General features: G+C 40.9%; 1 protein-coding gene across 1 annotated transcript in view; it reads right to left on the reverse strand.

The window, feature by feature from the left end:
• Window positions 1–18,254, reverse strand: part of LOC114653584 (POU domain, class 6, transcription factor 2) — a 58,151-nt gene that overhangs the window by 29,191 nt on the left and 10,706 nt on the right. Inside the window, exon 2 of the mRNA XM_051928779.1 lies at window positions 4,499–4,664. Coding sequence (XP_051784739.1) covers window positions 4,499–4,664 — 166 coding nt within the window. The remainder of the gene's footprint in view (window positions 1–4,498; window positions 4,665–18,254) is intronic.

Raw genomic sequence — 18,254 nt, forward strand, 5'->3', positions numbered from 1 at the left:
CTTTTGTAAAGTACTTGCAGATTCTGTACATGCTCTGCGGTATTCAAATAAATTTAGTTGTTGATGTTACTGCATGTTCTAGCCCTGCCATATGATGTAACTATAATAATTTTATCTAATTCTTTACTTTGGCCAGAGGCCAGACTTTTCATAATTTTTGAAAAAGTTTTATAAAAAATTAGGTAAAAGTTAATGGTCTAGGGGTGCTAGGAGATTCAGCACCTGCACCAGGAATAGCAATAGTAGGAACATTTTGCTGACAGAATGACATCTGGAAAATTAAAGAAAGCAGTTGACTAGTACACTTTTACAGTACTCAACCCCATGAGATTCAGCAGTCATTTGTTACCTTAATATGGCTGCAACGTTTAAACACCCAAATCCCAACGCTTTTAATAACAGAATCAGTGACCCTCTCTCTTAAAGCAAGGAGTTCATTAGTAAAATCATTTAGAGGCGAAACATTTTTGATGTTTAATTTCTAGGCTTTGTACTACCCATTTTTTTGGATTTCTGATTGTTGTTAAAATTTTATTTTAAAACATGTAATAAAAAAGTAATATTCACAGTTATATATTTAAATACGTATTTATTATAAAAAGATCTTTACAGACTCTAGCTAAAAACAAAGATTAGCATTAAAAAATATTTTTTTAATCTGACAGAAACTTAGAAAACAGACTGAAAAATCTCACCATTCTATTCATAAAATATCATTGGCTTTTTAAAAATGCTTCGTAAGTCTGAGTCCTTGAAAAAATAAAATTAGGAAATATTCCAGATAATAAGACATTTCTGCTTTAGCTCTTTTGTAAAGTACCAGTCTTATCTGCACAGAACAGGTGTTTCAAATGGCTTCAATCTGTAGATCCTTAGGCATAACATCCATCTTGTTTGATTCCAAATCAAATCAAATCAAAATCAAAACAAATTTTATTTGTCACATAAAAAATGATACATAAGAGTACAATAAGTAGTGAAATGCACAGTTGCTCAACTCCAATGATTGTGCCTTAAAGAAGGATATAAAAGGGCAGTAACAATAATACACCACTTTATAAATATCAAGCATTAAAGGAATTTTAAATATGTGATAAATAATAAGTATTAACTAAATAAATATCTTAAAGTTAACAGTAGGGCATTATGTAGTACTAGATACTTTCCTTATTCAAGCTGCATATGGGCTGTGTGATTGCTGCATAGGAAAAGGCCATTGCTGGGATGGCTGGTTTCAATGATCATTTTTTAATCCTTTTGCATTCTATGTGGAATTGTCCAGCTTTGCAGCATTTCCTTGTGTAGGTGGACATATCAGTTCTTTTCAAAACATGGCCAACTACAATTTTATAAGTATTACGATTATTAGAAGGGTGTCCTGGTGGTGCGGTGGGAAGCACTGCCACCACACAAATGCCTCACCTGCTTGTGCTCCATGTGGAGTTTGCATGTTATTTGTATGTCTGAATGAATTTTCCTCAATGCACTCCAGTTTTCCTCTCATATCCCTAAAGACATAATGGTCAGGTTGCTAGGTCATTCCATATTTGCCATGTGTGGGTAAGTACATGAGTGAGCTTAGAAATGGATTTGTTTTCCTGTCAATTATGTTTTGCCTGATAACCATGACCTTTAAAGTTTCCAGATTTGCATTGCTGTATGTGTTGTAAAAATGCTGTTGAAAAAAAGTTACTCCATGATCAACAGGCCTCACAAGTTGGAATGGCAGTCTGCAACTTAATAGAATTTTACCATTGCATGCAAACCAGTCTACAGTCTATTTGAGCTTTGCTGTACCTTTGTCCTAATGAAGATTTAAGTAAATATTGTGGCGAGCAGCTGGGGGAGGTACCCAGCCAGGACACCCAGAAGGACCGAAGGAGGGATTACGCCTCCTCTGGACCACGAGGGGGTGACCGCCCTGGTGGCTATGGGGACCACGGGAAAGGAGCATGGAAGCTCAACCCTATAGGGGCCCGTGGTCACTGCCAGGGGGCGCCCAGATGCCTGGAGAGCCATGGTCCTCAGCACATCTGCCACACCTGAAAGTGCTGGGGGGACGAAGACCAGGGACACCCGGAGTGCTTCCAGGTGCACAGCTGGCACTTCCGCCACACCAGGGAGTGTTGGCAGAAGCTCATTGGGAGGCACCTGGAGCACATCTGTGTGAATATAAAGGGGCCGCCTCCCTCCATTCGATGGCTGGAGTCGGGTGGAAGAGGATGGAGCTCGGAGGAGAGGAGTGGAGGTGGTCAGGAAGAGAGAGAAAGGCATTGTGAGAGGCCTGGACTGTGGGTGATTTAGTATGGGAGTACTGGGTTGTGTGCATTGTAAATATGAAAATGTATAATAAACGTGTGTTGGTGGTTGAACCTTGTGTCCAAGCCAGCTTCCACAATGTATACATTCTTTATCAGTAACACTCACCATCAAATGCAGTGTGTCTGCTTGTTGGTTCTTTAAACATTTTATGTTAGTTAGTACCACCGTAATGCATTTAATTCCTACAGTTGCACCCAATATATATAATAATACAATTAACATACAATAAAACGCTGACATCACATAATATTTAATGAATTGTCACTACAGAAAAACTAAATCATTTTTCTTCACAGTTTGATTTTCTATTAAATGTTCAATAAAGAAACTATAAGTTTGAAGCCTGCATACTTTTCAGTGGGTTGGCACCATGGTGCTCAATACTATTACCTAACAGCTCAGAAGTCCAATGTGTAGTCCAGTCACTGTCTAGGTGGAGTCTGCACATTCTCTACAACTACTAATGGATTTTTTCACAGTATTCTAGATTCCTTCCATATCCAAAAATTGTGCATTTTAGATTGATTGAAGATGTGTGTCTTTCATTGTTCGGCAACTCAAATCTTCCATAATATGAGTAACTGTATATGAATGTGTTGTTCAACAAAATGCATGACCTTGAATTTAAATAACGTCATTCAGCAAATAGATGAATGCAAGGATAGCTGGCAGTTCACTGGGAATCTGTGAAGTACAGCCTGTGTCCATACCCGACTGGGAAGCCCTTGGGATGGAAGGACCGGGAGAGAGAATGTGCATGGGGCATTATCTCCCCTGGAGCACTAGATGACAGTGAGCTCGGAATCACATCCCTGCATGGGTGCCCACAAGTCATGCTGGGTATTGTAGTCCCAGGAGACAGCCTTGCTGGATTCCCTGGGGTCCAACAAGGGGAGCTGCGGGATTTGGGAGTCCAAATTCTCCTGGAAGTGCTTTGAAGAGGTAGCATCATGTCACCAGAAGCACTCCTGGGGATTAGATAAAAGGAGCTGCCTGCCTCACAAGGACAAGCCAGAGTCAGGTGGAAGGTAGATGAAGCTTGTGAGAAGCAGTAGAGGAGGCAGTGGAAGAGTGACAGAGAGAAAGAAGTCAAAGAGTGTATTATGACAGTGCTTTACTGTACTTGTGGCTGTGGTGTTGGAGAACACTTAAAAAAAGAGTTTACCCCAATAAAAGGCTCTTTGTGCTTTTAACTTGTGTCAGTGCCTGCTTGAGTTGAATGTTTGGGGAGCTGGAGTGCCGCCTGGTCCACAAAGTTTACAAAGTAGTTGCGGCATACATTTTTATTCATTAGATACGAAAAGCAAAGGGTACATTTATCATGTTCATTTTATCTCATCTGCTGTCAGTCCTTCCCTGGTTAGATGTGAAGTAATGTAAGAGCATGGGGCATGAGGGCAAAGAGATTGTGTCAGCAATTGAGATTTGTGTCTCAAATGGCAATATGTTTTTTGTTTGAATTATGGATAAAAGAGTGCTCCAAACTTGTTCTCTTTTTAAAATCTTACTTGCATATCTTCTTTGTTTATACCAGGTTTTATTTAAATGACCATTTTTTGACTCATTTATGTAAATATGCATACACACATACAGTATAAGGTTTTCAATGACTGGAAGTATGTTGTGATAGACACTCAAATTAAAAATGATAACAAACAAACATGCAAATATTCTACCAATTCCACATACAGTACAAGTGTGACGTTAATTATTTTTCCCATACATGATAATGGGTACCTTGAGAATGTTCAAACAACTTCAGGTGTACGGCTGAAAGCAGTGCTGCATGGGATATCAGTCAATCATACAGACACACTCATGCTGTGCCAATTTAGAGTAACCATTTACAGTAACTGGGAATACTTGGAGAAAATGCAAGGGCAGAACATGCAAGATCCAGATAGAAAGTGACTGAGCTGAGGACTACGAAAAGTTCCTTGGAACCACTGAATATCCCACCTTACCATAAATGTAATTTATTTTGCAGAATTGATGATGAATTTCAAAAGAATGCTTTCATTTAATTTTATCACAGTTGTTACTGTATTTATTTGAAGGGACCATAGAACATTTTTTGCTAAAAATGCCTGTGCAACATATGCAAAAGAAAACTGAACTAGGCTTTTGGCACTTATCATGTTAATCTAGCCATAATGTCAGAACAATGATAACTCACTGCTAACCAGCTGTCCCACGCTGAGTGCTGATGAAGAAGATGATGTAGATGAGGATGAGGAAGCTTGGCGAACAGGACTCTGAGACATTGAGGCTTGACTGTGAGGCAAGTGAAGGAGACTGGCCTGAGATGCTGGGCCTATCTGTGCCTGCTGGTGCTGCTGCATCTAAGGTACAAGAACACAAAAACGTAACACATTCATCAAGAAGTAGAAGCACAAAAGTTCATTTAAGCATCATACTGGGATAAAGTGGCTGAATACTACACTTCTGACTAAAAATGAATTAATAGGTGTAAAGCAGGGTTAGGCAACATCGGTCCTGGAGGGCTGCAGTGGCTGCTGGTTTTTGTTCCAACCCAGTTTCTTAATGAGAAGTCAATTATTTCTGTTGAAGACACTTATTGCTCAAGTGACATTTTGATTCTTAATTTTAGTAGTCTTGCTTATTAAGGTTCCCCACCCTTAATTGCTTATTTCAGTCTTAAACAGCTGCATTCAGTGTTTTCATCCATCCATCCATCCATTTTCCAACCCGCTGAATCCGAACACAGGGTCATGGGGGTCTGCTGGAGCCAATCCCAGCCAACACAGGGCACAAGGCAGGAACCAATCCTGGGCAGGGTGCCAACCCACCGCAGGACACACATAAACACACCCACACACCAAGCACACACTAGGGCCAATTTAGAATCGCCAATCCACCTAACCTGCATGTCTTTGGACTGTGGGAGGAAACCGGAGCGCCCGGAGGAAACCCACGCAGACACGGGGAGAACATGCAAACTCCACGCAGGGAGGACCCGGGAAGCTAACCCAGGTCCCCAGATCTCCCAACTGCGAGGCAGCAGCTCTACCCACTGCGCCACCGTGCCGCCCTCAGTGTTTTCAATGACTCCTTATTAGCAATAAGATGCAAATGACAAAGGAGCCAGCAGTTCTTCATTTGACTTGTTTTCATTTACGCCTGTGTGGATTCATCACGCACTATTTGGTTTAGAGAAAAATGCAACATACTAATCCGTTTACTGATCCGTTTTAGTCTTCAAATCATTTAGATGATTTCATTGGAAAGGAAAAAAAATCTACAATATAAGAACATTACATTACAAATTAACATGCCATAAAATTAAATAAGGTCTGATATTGGCAATCATTGGTTTCTAATTAAGCAGTTGGGTTGGAACAAAAACTGCAGCCACTGCGTCCTCCCAGGACCGACGTTGCCTACACCTGATATAAAGAATGAAATGTTTTATCAACGAACAGCCAAAAGAGGTGACAATAAAAATGAATCGGATATCATGAATTAGAAAGTGACACTAATTTTTTTTTAGTTCTGTGAATATTTATCACAGCGAATTGTCAGCTTATATGCCTGACTCTGTAAACTGCAACACATTACACCATTCATTTGTGTCAACATGTTCAGTCACTTGGTGACATTTGTTATTTTAAGTTTCTTTTTATAAATTGTTTCATTTTGTATGTCTTCATATTTGCTGAGCATTATCAACTTGCAGTATGCAGTGCTGTGAAAAAGTATTTGGTCTCTTCCTAATTTGTCCCATTGTCCCATGTACTAGTTTTTCACACTGAACGATTTCAGGTCTTTAACCGAAATCTAAGATTAAAAGACAGTTGAGTAAACAAATTGAGTCTTTTTTAAACTTATTTCATTCATTTGATGAACAAAATGTTTCAGCATTACTTGGCACTGTGTGAAAAAGTAATTGTCCCCTAGTGACATCAACCCAATTACAGAGATAATTAGAGTCAACTGATTGAACACCGGCAGGCTTGTTTACAGCCAGCCCTGCTCAATATAATCCTCACTTGTTTTGACCCTTCCCATCTGAGTCAATTTGCCAGGACAAAAATTCAACAAGCATATACTGCTATGATCAAAGATGATTCCTTAAGGGATTAGAAAGAAAATGTTATTGCAAGGGCTACAAAGCCATTTCTAAGGCTCCAGGACTCCACCAAACCACAGCCTTAGAAATAATCTCAGAGAACGGAAAAAAAAAACCATTTTGAACACTTGTGAAAATTACTTCAAAGTTGCAGTATAAAATCAACAATTAAGTCACAAAAAATCATGAAAATTCCAAAGAATAGCAGGCTATTCAGTGTTCATCACTCTATAAACAGATAGACATTGGGCAAAAATTGGCTTCATTGCAGAGAAGCAAAGTGGAACCAAGCTAAACATAAATACTCAACTGTCATTTGCCAGGAGAATTTTTCAGCTTTTTCAGATTGTCCTTGTTATCCTAGTACTTAGTGAGAAAGAGACAATGCTGTCTAATGACTTCTGTTTCTGCTAAGGCTATCTTTCCTTTCCACATTAATCTTACATTTCAGCTGGGAGCCTTATAATGCTGTTTTCCATGTTCAAAAATGTATTGGATGTGCCTGTAACAAATCTAGATACAAACATCTTTGAGTTCATCACTATGATGTTTTCTGCTACAACAATAAGTAATTGTATCTATCCATGACAATTCTGAGGCTTTATTACTGAAGGAAACCTGCAAATCACCAGCCATTTGGTGGTAATGATGTTACTGTTTAGAGCTAGGCAGCTCAGTGATGGATACTGGAGTATCCATATCTTTTCTTAGGTAGGAAGGTGGAAATGCTGGACTTACCAATGATGAATTTGTGTTGCTACACTAATTTGACAGATTTTTTCTTGAACATGTAGTATATCAATAGGGAGTGTGCCAGCAATTCACATGAAAGCAAATTTTACCAGACGCTACAGTACATTTACAGAGGCATTTTGGGGTCATTCACTTATGTTAAAAAGGCTGAAAGCGTTTCAGCAGAAACATGCCTTTTTACATTATTTAGGACAATTTAGATCCAATTTACTGTTCGTGAGATAGGTAGACCTGCTAATGCAACTGTTATAAGTCTCTAGGTAATGCCAACCATTGACAACTGGTGCTTGTTATTGCCTAATATCAGCACAGAAGTATGATGTTATCAAGTCCATAATATAGACATTTTCACACCAAAAAAGCAAGCAAAAGCACAAATGCCTGCCTGCTCTTTTTCATTCCAAAGGACTGTTTTCTATTAAGTCCTTATGCCATTCGATAGCTGGCTCTACTTTACTGCAGTGCTTTAAGAAATGATTGTAAATACTAATTTAATGGTACTCATAAGAATATACTATTCAGTTGCATTATATTTAGAATTCATTTTAGAAATTTTACACACGTTTGTGTGTGTGTGTAATATATATATGTAAGTGGGTGCAGTAAATAGGTTGCTAGCCACCTATTTAATGCATCCACAAAATGCACAGTTTTATATACTGTACATATTACACCTACACACGCATGCGCACACACACACATATACTGTATATATGAAATTCACAGATCCACAGAGAATAACCCACAAAGAGAAAATAGAGAAAACATGAAAACTCCACACAAATGGTAGCCAGGCACAAGAGCTGAATTCAGGATTCAGCTATGCATGCTGCATTTCTGCTTGTTAGTCATCAGATTGGTTGGCCAGCATAGACTCAATTATAGAAAACCTAGGAGAGGGTAAGTGGCCAGTTGGCTGGCCTCTTTTACAGTTTTAATCTCCTCTGTTTTCAACTGGCCAATACGTTAACTCTTCTTCTTTCGGCTGCTCCCGTTACGGGTTGCCACAGCGGATCATCTTCTTCCATATCTTTCTGTCCTCTGCATCTTGTTCTGTTACACACATCACCTGCATGTCCTCTCTCACCACATCCATAAACCTTCGCTTAGGCCTTCCTTTTTTCCTCTTGCCCGGCAGCTCTATCCTTAGCATCCTTCTCACTCTAATGTACTCATTTCTAATCCTGTCCATCCTTGTCACACCCAATGCAAATCTTAGCATCTTTAACTCTGCTACCTCCAGCTCTGTCTCCTGCTTTCTGGTCAGTGCCACCATCTCCAACCCTTATAACATAGCTGATCTCACTGCTGTCCTGTAGACCTTCCCTTTCACTCTTGCTGATATCCATCTGTCACAAATCACTCCTGACACTCTTCTCCACCCATTCCATCCTGCCTGCACTCTTTTTCACCTCTCTTCCACAATCCCCATTACTCTGTAATGTTGACCCCAAGTGTTTAAACTCATCCACCTTCACCAACTCTACTCCTTGCATCCTCACCATTCCACTGACCTCCCTCTCATTTACACACAATAGGCCAATAGGTTAACTAATGGATAGATATTATTGCTTTCCAATTATGTTTAATCAGTTAATACTTTGTTCTCTGTATGTTCTGTTTTAAGTAATTAGTATAATCTATACTTGTATTTTAACTGAGAACTGTTCAAGGTCTCTGCACCTGCACTCAATGAGGAATGCCAAACAACAAATAAGTTGCAGTTGTAAATCCATCGGTCAGAACCAGTAAATACTGCACTGTTGTTTCTCCCCTATAATAACATAACAATTTAAATGACCAATTCTGAGCAGCTTTGAACGAAAAGCAGGATCCAAGCCTTGACAGTGCACCACTATATCACAGGGAACACTAACACTCACACACAGATACACACTGTTCACGGTTTTAAGTTAGCCTTACTTACTCATTTTTGAGATATGAGAGGTAAAACCACTGTATCCAAAAAATAAACCCCATACAGGCACAGGGAATATTTGTCACCCTCTATTAAGGGTGTAATTTCTTTAGTTAGCTGAAAGGTGTAAATTTGTGTTTTACAGATAAAAACTCTCAATAAAATAGAAATGGCCTTGTACAAAGACTCCATACTCTAAATGTGATGTATAGATGTTATCTAATGTCAAGCCCCATACAGCAGTATGCTAAAAGAATACCTCAGGCTAAAAAAAGGCACAAGTCCCTGATCACTGGCCTGAGGCATTAGGAGCCTGCAGGGATGCACCTTCCTTAAATAGGTTGTGAGGTCTAAAACATGATCTCATAAAGTGATTAGGTGGCCCGAAAGTAAGCCTGGCCAAATGCAATCCCAAGTGAAACGGCTTCTTATTTATCCAGTGATATTCAGCATTTAAAGTATGCTTCATTACAAAAGCTACTGTTTTGAGTAAGACGAGCTAATAATTATCTACAATGATTTATGTGCATAGTTCTGACATTTGGGAGTAGTACAAAAGGGACTTTTGGCCAATTGATGGAGTTATTTTTATACACAGGGATATCTGGTTTATTATTACTTGAAACAGAGAAATATGTATCCAGGGTGAATTTCTGGTAAATTTGAGCTTTTCCATATAACCGCCTTTCCTTGCAAACCGGACCAGGAAGTTGTGTGATGAACGATGGCAGCTCAATTGGAAAAAAAGCAGATCTGCCAGCGTAAGTGTTTCTAAAACAGCTGGCTAACATAATGCCTGCATCTGAGTCAGGACAGTTAGTATTGTCATCTTGTTACATTTGTTGTTTAACTGTTTTTCTATTATTCTTATTTGTGTATTGTTATTTCAGCAGTGAAAGTAAAAATTTAATTCCAGCTACAACAAACCTTTATTTTTCCACCAGTACGTTAATCTTCATCCAGCCCTGCAAGCAGGTCCCCCAACCAGCAGGGAAAACTTGGGGGTTGGTAGCAGGATCGGCACTCCGACCACTGTAAAAAGCTGTAAAAAACCTCACACTGTTAAGTGTGGTGCTGAGGTGTCACCCGTTGCACAGCTGTACTCGGATCTCAATCTGGGTGGTTTGCTGTGTGGTGGGTGCGGCAATGTGCTGTAATTAGAGCATGCTCCCAACAAAAAAAAAAATTAAAAAAATGTAAAAAAAATACACTCAATGAGCAAATTATTGTGAACACATATACACTTGCTTATTCATGCAATTGTCATGTGGCAGCAACACAAAGCATAAAATTATGCAGATACAGTTCAGGAGTGTAAGTATTGAATATTCACATCAGCTGCCAGAATGGGAAATATAAATGTGACCTAGGTGATTTTGACTGGCATGATTGTTGGTGCCAGATGGACTGGTTTGAGTACTTCTGAAACTGATAATCTCCTGAGATTTTCATGCTCAACAGTCTTGAGTTTACTCAGAATGTTTCGAAAAACAAAAAAACAGACTGGTTTGGGCTGACTGAAAGGCTACGACAACTTAAATAATCACTCTGTACAAATGTAGTGAACAAAAAAGTATCTTAGAATGTATATCATGTTGAACCTTGAGGCAGATGGGCTGCAACAGCAGCAGACCACATCCAATTCCACACAGCCAAGAACAGAGAGCTAAGACTGTAGTGGACATAGGCTCACCAAAACAGAACTTCTGAAGACTGTGAGACGGTGTGGGTCTGCTCCAGGCTCCCTCTTCCAGTTTTGAACCCGACACCTTCAATAGTCATGACCGAGATGAGCTATGTAATGAGGACACCAAACGAAGTAAGGAGAAGTTGCAAAGTGTTAAGTGCTTTTATTCAACAAAAATCAAAACAGTGTCCAAATAAATAGTGCAGTGCTCAACAACAATCCATAAATAAGTCCATAAAAGCAGGTTGAAGTCAGGGATAAAATCACAATAAATAAATCCTTTAAAAGCAGAGGTTAAAAACACAGTCACTGGCTCCGTCATGATCTTTTCAGTGACTGATGATCCCAGCCCACCTCCTTCTTCATCTCTCCAGGGGCCTCATGTATAAACGGTGCGTACGCACAGAAATGTTGCGTACGAACCTTTCCACGCTCAAATCGCGATGTATAAAACCTAAACTTGGCATAAAGCCACGCACATTTCCACGGTAACTCATACCTTGGCGTACGCAATTTCTCCGCTCGGTTTTGCAGACTGGCGACACCCAGCGTCAAAGCAGTGCTACTGTTCCTGTGTGGTTACCCTTTCTTAGATCCACATCCACGGCGGCGGCTTTATCAAATACACTGAAATTAACCGCATATCGTTCATAAATTTAATGCATCTGATTGTAATTAACCTGTAACAATATAATGGTCCACAGAATGGTCAAACTACTGTTCCTGTGTGCTCATCCTTTCTTTCTTAGCTCCACATTCCTGACGCGGCTTTATAAATACACTGAAATTAACTGCATATTGTTTATTAGTGTAATGCATCTGATTGTAATTAACTTGTAGCAATATAATGGGCCAGGGAATAGCCATAGTATTCCAAATACCATAACTGCTTTAGCGTTGTTACGCTCACTGCATCTTGTTCTTCTTTCAGCTGCTCCCGTTAAGGGTTGCCACTGCGGATCATCTTTTTCCATATTACTCTCACTGCACCACTCGGAGTATTTATACAACTGTATCTGAGTGGGGAATCACAGCAGCAGATGATCGGAAAGAGAATTATCGGTATACAGTTTCAAGTACACACTACCTCAACCACGGCAAAAAGCATCAAAGCCTTTCCTGTACGGACCTCGCGTTTCAGAAACAGTTTCATCCCAAGAACTATAAACGCACTCAATCAGTCCATCAAGTGCTCCTTGTAGAACTGTTTGTACTTATAAGTACAATCACCTCACTGTAAACTTACACTATAGTTATAATATTGCACATCCTGCGCTACTTTATAAAGTGCGTATGATGACGATATCATTTTTAAGATGAAATGCAGCAAAATATGTTGATTATATTATACAGATAAAACTTTAAGTTCATTTAAATAATCTGTATTGTTAATAATTAAACATGTGAGGACACGGCGCCACAGCGTATAGCTAGTTCAAGGATAGCTCCTGCCTTGCGCTGTATTCTTGCTGGTGCTGACGCGACACTGGAAGGATAGACGAATAGAATAATTAAACATGTACTACGAAGATATTTCAATGTTCCTTAAAAGTTTTGAAGAATCGGCGTTCTAAGCTTACAAATGGCTTAATGTCTATTACAGAGCTGATTGTGTGGCGATTGGAGAAAGAAAAGTATGGACAGGAATTGGAGGTTAGTACATTTGAAAGAGACAGTATGTAACGGCCAACCCCTTTTACCCAGCCGGCAGCTACACCTCCAAGCCCAGTGGCCTGGATAATTAACTGAGAAATAATCTAACTATCAAGCCGTACTTCTTACCAATTAAACTTTTCCCCCCACAATCGACAGTGAAAAATATGAGCACAAAAACAGGATGTAAAATTAAACAGATTATATGTATTAAGTAAAACAAGACATGCAAAAACATATATAAATACAAATATCCCTCCACCCCAGCAATAACAAAACACCACCAAATATATATAAATATATACAACAAAAACCCTCCCTTGTCCCTGTAACAAATAAACACACAACACGAATAACGACAATGAATGACAAACTGAAAATGAATGAGTACGTGAGTCCGGTAATAAAGAAACTGTCCTGAAAGCGGATGACTGAATTAGTGAAATTGTAATGTTTGATTCTCCCCGGAAAAAATGGAACAGCCTCACCGTGAATCCTCGTGTATGTGGTGGATGATTAAGTCCTACCCCGGGGTATCTCGTGATGAGGTCCTTGAAATAAATCCGGCAGATGGAAAAACAAACTGGGTGGATAAGCGCAATATGGAAAACAGGTACAGGTTGCTCGTGGTCGTAATGGTGAAACAAAATCTCCTTCTCTCCTCTCTCTCTTTCCTTCTCCTCCTGATGGCTTATATAGTCCTGTGACGGCTGTGATTGAATGATTGTAAACAGGTGTTTTCCAGGTTGGCGGCTGTGGTCTCCTTCCATCATCCGTCCCCCTTTTTACGGGGACGGCATAAACTGATGCACAAACAGTAAACGGGACAATGAAACGAGACGCACTCAGAACTGACATTTAAACACTATGTGGCCCCGCTACAAGTACTTCTGTAATAAATTATTTCATCGAAGGTCGCACATGGTGCAGCAAGCCTCTTGCATGAGATATGAACAATCACTGCGCCACCGTGTTCCCATGTTTAATAACATGCTTTCATTCCTATCATCATGAAAATGATATCATGTATACATCTCAGTATTTTACTTATTCAGAGAGCTGTAATATCTCGAATGTAATGCATTCTGTGTCCTGTCGGAGAAAGAGAAAGAACGGAAGCACATAGTGATTCACACACATAGAGCACATAGAAGATCAAACACAGAACAAAGCATTTAACGTGCTACTTGAGAAACTAGTAAAATAAACGATTTTAAGATGAAGTTTATGATGTTCTACTTTAATGGGAAAATAAACTACGTGATTAAAGTGGAAATTTCGAGATTAAAGTTGACATTTTCGTGCTTTTTTCCCACTGTGTGCCTATGTTTTTGTTTGTACCCTAATACGCTTTCATATGACACTCAGACTGTGGGCTACGACTTGCCTTTTCACGGCGACTTTGATATGTGATTTCTTTTTTATTTCGGGCACTGTGCGACTTTGTGAATTTGATCTTTCGAGTTTCTCCGACACTCTGTCACTCGATCAACTTTCTTTTGTTGATTATACCACTGTTTAAACCAACAAATAGTACGTTTTTCCTTTGCCTCCACTTGGTATTCGCTGAAATTCTTATATTTTTCCCCCGTGCTTTTCCCATTGTCCTTTCACAGAAGGCTATTTATATTGATTTGCATATTCAAAGAGGCAAAATTCTGGGAGGAGTTGGGGCGGGACAGAAGGCGCGTGCGTTACTTTTCACGCTGATCGGGATTTATGTAGTGGAAGAACGTGAAAGTACGCGTGCGCACAGATTCCTGCATCTGGATTTTTCTGTGCGTACGCACAATCCCGCTTTTGTGCTTACGCCATGTTATAGTGTGAGTTCTATGCACGGCGTTATACATGAGGCCCCAGCTCACCAATAACTCGTGTAGCCGGTAGAGACTCAGCAGCCATGATCTTCATCCCCCACCCCCCGTCTTGGCTGCCTCCATCGGTGTCTGCCAGACCATCCGAGGTTGGATCTCCTCCCATCATCCTTCACACACCTGCAGTTGTACCTCAGAGCCCTGAGGAGGTCATCAGCCCCGCTCGCCCCACTCCACACCTTTGATCAAATGGGAGAACCAGCCCCTAAAGCACCACGACCTACGCTCCTTCGCAGGGCCCCTGTTCTTGCTGCCTTTCCTCTCTAGGTGGCCGGATCGTCTTGCCCGACACTGCTCTTCTGCTGCATTTTAACCTCTGACCCTTTTCTCATTCTAGCTTCTTCCTTATATTTTCCCCCCTCTCGCTTCTCTTTTTTATGGAGAAGTGACACAAATGTGGTGATTAGCAGCTCCCAGCATCAATTACGGATACAGGAGATTCCTCAACTGTGCACTTAAGTGCGGAAACGCCCTCATAGCATTGCGCCCAGGAACCGCTCCCGCCACACTACCATGCCCTCTCCTTAAAGCCGCGAGTGCGGCAATTATTTATTTAAAAAGGCACTCAGCCACGGACCTCACTTTACCAAAGACTGAAAAATGTAGCCTGGTCTGATGGATTTTGATTACTGCTGAACAATACAGATGATAAGGTCAGAATTTGGTGTCTACAGCATGAATCCATGCACTCAACCTTCCTTCTGTCAACAGTCCAGGATGCTGGTGGTGGTGTAACAGTGTGGGAAATGTTTTCTTGGCACACTTTTGGACAGTTAATACAATCAATCACCAACTGAATGCCATGGCCTGTTTGAGTATGGTTACTTGCTATATGCATCCCTTCATAGCCTCAACTTACCCATCTTCTAATGGGTACTTCCAGCATGATTATGCAAAATGCCACAAAGCAAAAGTTGTCTCAAACTGGTTACACTAACATGATAATGACTTCAATGTTCCTCAGTGGCCCTTTGAGAACACCTTTGGGATGTAGTAGACCAGAAGATTCACAGCATTAATCTGCAGAATTTGCATGATGCAATCATGTCAGCAAGGATCAGAATCTCAAAGGAATGTTTCCAACATTATGTGGAATTCATGCCACTAAAAACTGATGCTATTTTAAAGAGCAAATGGAGGCCCTACCCAGTATTAGTATTGTTTCCTAATAATTTCCTCAGTGAATGTTTGCCAGAATGTCAGGGTTTCCTTCGAGACTCCTGTGAGATTATGAACGTTAAAAATATCTTCACATTCAGACTGTAACTCTCTATTTTTAGGGGAACAAATTAAACTCAAGGAGGGCAAACTCTGTCCTGGAGGAGTACCATAGCAATAAGTTTCCTTTATGGCCATTCAGAAATTTAGAGGCTAGTTTGTACCAGTAAATTAATCTTTATTGTGTAATTAGACCATTTAAGTGATTTTTTTTAGTTTTGCTTTTATTTTTTTTACCTAGCTAATATCTGAATGGCTTTGACATATACTATAGCTGGCTGATCCATTTTCAGTGTCTTCAGTTTGAGTCACACATCTTTTTCTTAAAAGGCTGCTACAATGCCCAGAGCTTCTTAAAAGTTGACACCATAGGTAAGTAAATAATTAACCTGGGTCATTCACACTAGTGTTTTCACATCAATAGTGATCTGGGTAAAACTGAGCCAAGTCAGTTATATGTTTTAGTTCAGATATATGTTTAAATCTGGGCTGGTATTTCTGGGGATGCTAGAATTGACACCCATCAAATGTATTTAATACAAGAATAGGGAAAACAAGAAGCAGAATTAGGCAAGAGGTTCCATCTCTGTCATCAAAATATAATATGGTGAATTTTACATTAGCACTGTGAGATATGCATGAATGACTAGGGAATAGTGGCTACATGGATGAATCAGAACACCAAAAAATGGATGCACAATATCCAATAATAAATTAATTAACAATAAAAAATTAACATAACCTCAGTAATACTTTCCCTCCATCCTTCCAATTCCAAGCCATTTAGTGCAAGTCAAAGTTAGGACTTACAGCACCCATGAGTAATAGACACAAGGCATCATCCATTAAAATAAAATGGTTTGCATAAAATTAGACTTACACAATTAATCTATTCTTGTTTTAATAAGATGCCCTTTGAAGGAGAACAGCTCCATTTAAGATAGGTGCCTGCTCTGTTTTTGGTGCTGCCATGATAGACTTATTGTGATCCCAAAACTGGATTAGATTTGTTCAGGAAGTGGATAAATCCATCCATCCATTTTCCAACCCGCTGAATCCGAACACAGGGTCACGGGGGTCTGCTGGATCCAATCCCAGCCAACACAGGGCACAAGGCAGGAACCAATCCCGGGCAGGGTGCCAACCCACCGCAGGACACACACAAACACACCCACACACCAAGCACACACTAGGGCCAATTTAGAATCACCAATCCACCTAACCTGCATGTCTTTGGACTGTGGGAGGAAACCGGAGCGCCCAGAGGAAACCCACGCAGACACGGGGAGAACATGCAAACTCCACGCAGGGAGGACCCGGGAAGCGAACCCAGGTCCCCAGATCTCCCAACTGCGAGGCAGCAGCGCTACCCACTGCGCCACCGTGCCACCCAAGTGGATAAATGATGCTTTTAAATGTATATTTTACATTTATAAACCTACTACAGAAGTCAACATAATCCAATAAACACTAGTCTGGGAGACTGTTTATGAATGTGTGTTACAGACTAAGATTACAAAATTGATTATCAGAAGAGAAGAGCTCGTAACAAAATACAAGCAAGTTACAATATCTAGGTTAAAAAACATAAGAGCTCAAATATGTCAGACAGCAATTCACCAAACAAGATAATCCTTAAATGTTCCTTAAACAAACATAGGGAGTCAGAATTTTGAATGGAGGTGGGCAGCTTGGAGCTACACAGTCCTGAATGAGTTGACCCTGAATGAGTGAGTGTGCTCCCTGAATGTCAGGGCTTGTTTTTATTTTGCTGTGAATGTTGCTATGACAATCTTCAGCTCTTTTATTAATGTATGTATCCATCCATCCATCTGTTCATCCATCCATCCTCTTCTGCTTATCTGAGGTCGGGTCGCGGGGGCAGCAGCTTGAGCAGAGATGCCCAGAATTCCCTCTCTCCGGCCACTTCTTCTAGCTCTTCCGGGAGGATCCGAGGCGTTCCCAGGCCAGCCGGGAGACATAGTCCCTCCAGCGTGTCCTGGGTCTTCCCCGGGGCCTCCTCCCGGTTGGACGTGCCTGGAACACCTCAGCAGGGAGGCGTCCAGGAGCATTCCTGATCAGATGCCCGAGCCACCTCATCTGACTCCTCTCGATGCGGAGGAGCAGTGGCTCTACTCTGAGCCCCTCCCGGATGACTGAGCTTCTCACCCTATCTTTAAGGGAAAGCCCAGACATCCTGCGGAGGAAACTCATTTCAGCCGCTTGTATTCGCGATCTCGTTCTTTCGGTTACTACCCATAGACCATAGGTGAGGGTAGGAACGTAGATCGACTGGTAAATTGAGAGCTTTGCCTTATGGCTCAGCTCCTTTTTCACCACGACAGACCGATGCAGAGCCCGCATCACTGCCTACGCTGCACCAATCCGCCTGTCGATCTCACGCTCCATTCTTCCCTCACTCGTGAACAAGACCCCGAGATACTTGAACTCCTCCACTTGGGGCAGGATCTCGCCTCCCACCCTGAGAGGGCACTCCACCTTTTTCCAGCTGAGGACCATGGTCTCGGATTTGGAGGTGCTGATTACCATCCTAGCCGCTTCACACTCAGCTGCGAAGCAATCCAGAGAGAGCTGAAGATCACGGCCTGATGAAGTAAACAGGACAACATCATCTGCAAAAAGCAGTGACCCAGTCCTGAGCCCACCAAACCGGACCCCCTCAACACCCTGGCTGCGCCTAGAAATTCTGTCCATAAAAGTTATGAACAGAATCGGTGA

Source organism: Erpetoichthys calabaricus, chromosome 6 (genome assembly GCF_900747795.2).
Source record: "Erpetoichthys calabaricus chromosome 6, fErpCal1.3, whole genome shotgun sequence".
Lineage (NCBI taxonomy): Eukaryota > Metazoa > Chordata > Cladistia > Polypteriformes > Polypteridae > Erpetoichthys > Erpetoichthys calabaricus.